This window comes from Sturnus vulgaris, unplaced genomic scaffold (assembly GCF_052056855.1).
Source record: "Sturnus vulgaris isolate bStuVul1 unplaced genomic scaffold, bStuVul1.hap1 Scaffold_87, whole genome shotgun sequence".
In the NCBI taxonomy this organism is placed as follows: Eukaryota; Metazoa; Chordata; class Aves; order Passeriformes; family Sturnidae; genus Sturnus; species Sturnus vulgaris.
The window spans coordinates 512774-516400 of NW_028276756.1; the positions used below are offsets into that span (position 1 = coordinate 512774).

At 51.9% G+C, this 3627-nt stretch overlaps 1 protein-coding gene across 1 annotated transcript; it reads right to left on the reverse strand.

The window, feature by feature from the left end:
• Positions 1-221: 221 nt before the first annotated feature.
• On the reverse strand, positions 222-906 carry LOC148217265 (olfactory receptor 14J1-like). Its single transcript, XM_088158753.1, has one exon. It carries the CDS (start codon positions 904-906, stop codon positions 274-276), a length of 633 nt encoding a protein of 210 aa, XP_088014879.1. The 3' UTR covers positions 222-273.
• Positions 907-3627: the final 2721 nt, after the last annotated feature.

The window sequence follows — 3627 nt, forward strand, 5'->3', positions numbered from 1 at the left end:
GAGAAGGGAACAAAAGGGGGAGCTCTGGACAAAACTTTCCTGGGAGAGATATCCATTAGGTTGTTTGAAGCCATCAAGAGCACAGCCCCTCATTCACACTGTCTGTGATTACAGGGAAGGTGGAGACAAAATCAGAATTGGTTTAAATAATGACATTTTTTTATAGACAATATTGAAATAGTACACCAAAGAAAAACAACGTCCAAAATCAAACCAACAAGAACAATTAAGATGAATTTTATTGCACATGATTTTCAGAAGCTCGCAAGTAGTTTAAGGTTTCTGATGCCATCCAGTGATCAGTGTCCACACTGCAGCCTTCAGCTGCTGGTTCCTCAGGCTGTAAATGAGGGGGTTCAGGGCTTGAGGCACCACTGTGTACAGGACTGACAGTGCCAGATTCAGGGATGGGGAGGAGATGGATGGGGGCTTCAGGTGAGCAAATATGGCAGTGCTGAGGAAGAGGGAGACCACAGCCAGGTGAGGGAGGCAGGTGGAAAAGGCTTTGTGCTGTCCCTGCTCAGAGGGCATCCTCAGCACAGCCCTGAAGATCTGCACATAGGAGAAAACAATGAACACAAAACAACCAAGTCCTAAACAGATGGAAAATACAATGAGCCCAAGTTCCCTGAGGTAGGAGTGTGAGCAGGAGAGCTTGAGGATCTGGGTGATTTCACAGAAGAACTGATCCATGGCCTTGCCATGGCACAGGGGCAGGGAAAATGTATTGGCTGTGTGCAGCAGAGCATTGAGAAAGCCACTGGCCCAGGCAGCTGCTGCCATGTGGGCACAAGCTCTGCTGCCCAGGAGGGTCCCGTAGTGCAGGGGTTTGCAGATGGACACGTAGCGGTCGTAGCACATGATGGTCAGGAGGGCAAGCTCTGACCCAATGAAGAAGATAAGCATGAAGACCTGAGCAGTGCATCCTGCATAGGAGATGTGTCTGGTGTCCCAGAGGGAATTGTGCATGGCTTTGGGGACAGTGGTGCAGATGGAGCCCAGGTCGCTGAGGGCCAGGTTGAGCAGGAAGAAGAACATGGGGGTGTGCAGGTGGTGGCTGCAGGCTACGGCGCTGATGATGAGGCCATTGGCCAGGAGGGCAGCCAGGGAGATGGCCAGGAAGAGGCAGAAGTGCAGGAGCTGCAGCTGCCGCGTGTCTGCCAATGGCAGCAGGAGGAAGTGGCTGATGGAGCTGCTGTTGGACATTTCCTGTGTCTTGGCATGGGGATCTGTAATAAAACTAATAATGGAATAGTTCAGTTTGGAGAGGACTTGAAATATCCCAGCCCAGCTTGGTGTCACTTTTCCCCCACTGCCTGCCCAGGGCTCTGCTGCCTGGAGCTGTCCCTGCCAGCAGCTGCTTCCCTATGCCCAGCGCTGGACCCTGCCAGTGCTGCCAGAGCCCAGCCCAACCCTGGGGGCTCAACTCTGCCCTTCAGACCCTTCCTAGCACAGGGCACTGCCCACGGTCAGCTCTGCCTGTGCAGGCTCCGGTGGCAAGATAATAATAACCCTGAGGAGGCTGGAAAAGTGACACTGATGCTGCCATGCTGCCTGTGAGGGACCCTGTGCTGATTTCTGTCACTGACTGCTTTATTAAGATCCAAGAAAAAGATTTTCTATTTTTCCCACTCTGAAGAGATTAATATCTATATGCAATTTCCCTTCTAGGCAACCCAGAGCAGTAAATTACAAAATCTGGATTTTCCCTTTTATGCAGCCCCTGCCTCACTGTGCTCTCTGTGTAATCTACCTAGAAATATTCTGCAGTTAAATGTTATGCTGGGAGCAGTCCTGAACAATGCAGCATCCTCACCCCACAAGCAGAACCCTTTTTTTTCCCAAGCCTTACCAGCTGTCTCCTTCCACCCAGACCTTGTCCCCCAGTGTTGGGAACAGCTCCCAGGGCTGGCTGAGAGCTGTCCCTGGCAGGCAGCAGAGTCCCTGCCCCAGCACAGCGCCCTGGGCTGCAGGACCCTGCTCTGCACCACAGCCCTGGGCACCCCTGGCTGCTCTACACAAGAGATCATCAGAGAATGTACTCACATAGTCTGCAGGCATTGGGATGTTGCAGCTTTAGGAGATCAGTGCAGAACCTGCAGCTGCATTGTCCTGCAGCCAGAGGCTTCCTGTGTCAAGGCTGGGAGTGATTCTGCCCCAGTCACTTCTGAGCATCTTCCCAGCCCTGACTGATTGAAGCTCTCTGTGCCTCTGTGCTGTGCCTGGGGTGGCTGCAGGCAGTGCCCCAGCTCGGCTGGGCTGGGAGAAGAGCTGCTCATGAAGAGAAATGTGTTTTTGAAGCTCTTCTTGGTTGCTAGGATCACCTTCTGTGCCAGGAGCCTGGCCCAGCTCATCAGCACAGACACAGCACAAGGACTTTAATGACACTCTCAGGGATTGGGGCTGAGTCTCTGAGCATCAGTCCCTGAGTGGGAGCTGAAGAAACCTCTCAAGAACTCTAAGTCAGAATCAAACTCCAAAGTTTCCGAAAGTTTTAATGGGTCCCACTGAGTGACACAACTGAGAAAGTGTCCCCAGGTTCCAGTCAGAGCAGGAAATTGGAGGCAGTGATGACAGGTGGGGACAAAGAGAAACCAAGTCTTGGTGCCCTGGGGCACAGCAGGTTCTGTGCCACCAAGGGCTGGGAGGTGACACCTTGTCCTGAGCCACTGGGGCCTCCTGGCACAGCCCCAGCAAGGCTGGCCACTGGCACCCCTTGTCCTGCCCTCAGCATCCCCACACATCCCAGTGGCCTCAGGGATCTGCTGGGATGAGTCCCTGGGGAGCCTTGGTCAGGAATGGCCCTGGGGGCTCCTTCATGCTCCCAGGGACTGCAGGTTTTTCAGAGGACTTTGGGTTTTGCTTTTGCCTTGGAGTCTCTGAGAGCTTTGTGCAATCATGGCCTCCAATCATCTGCTTTAATGAGTCCCTTGAGAGCCTTTGTCAGTAACAACACTCAGTGGGGTTCATTAATGCTTCAAGGTACTTGAAATTTTTCAAGGTATTTTCCTTTTTCCTTTCTTCTCTGACTCCCTCAAAGGTTTATGGGCAATCATGGCCTCCCATTCTCTCCTCCAAGGAGTCCATGAGGAGCCTGTGTTGGGAATGGACCCATTAATATCTCAAGACACTTTGGACTTCTCTTTTGACTTTGATTCTTGGAAGGGTTTGTGCAATCTCCCCTCAGGCCCTGAGGTTCGAAGGCTCAGCCTCAAATGCACCACGGGGCTGATTGGGATCAAGCAAGTCCTGAGAAACCATGGCTCTGCCTTGATTTCCTTCTGATCTGGTGCAGTTCAGGAGAAGGTTTTCAACTCCAATTATGGAGAATTATGTCAAAGAGCTTCTTGGAAATATCCGTTCCTATTTCAGTGGATGCATTATATTTCAGTTCTCTTTAGAGCAGAGGTGATTGCAGCATTCTGTGATTGATATTGATGCAGGGTCTCTCCTCAGGAGGTCTGGCCTGCTCACAGAAGCTGTGCCTTGAGGTCTGAGCCAGTGTGGACAACCTTGCTCCACATTGCCCAACCCCATCCTGTCTGTCCTCACTCACCTGAGACCTGCTTTGTCCCAGTTTGGAGAACTGGCTGCACTCAAGCAAAAATGAGTTTTTTCCCTTTTTTG

What these genes read in the sequence shown, in the direction of transcription:
- LOC148217265 (XM_088158753.1), bottom strand. Translation starts at nt 906, where the DNA reads ATGCTTATCTTCTTCATTGGGTCAGAGCTTGCCCTCCTGACCATCATG.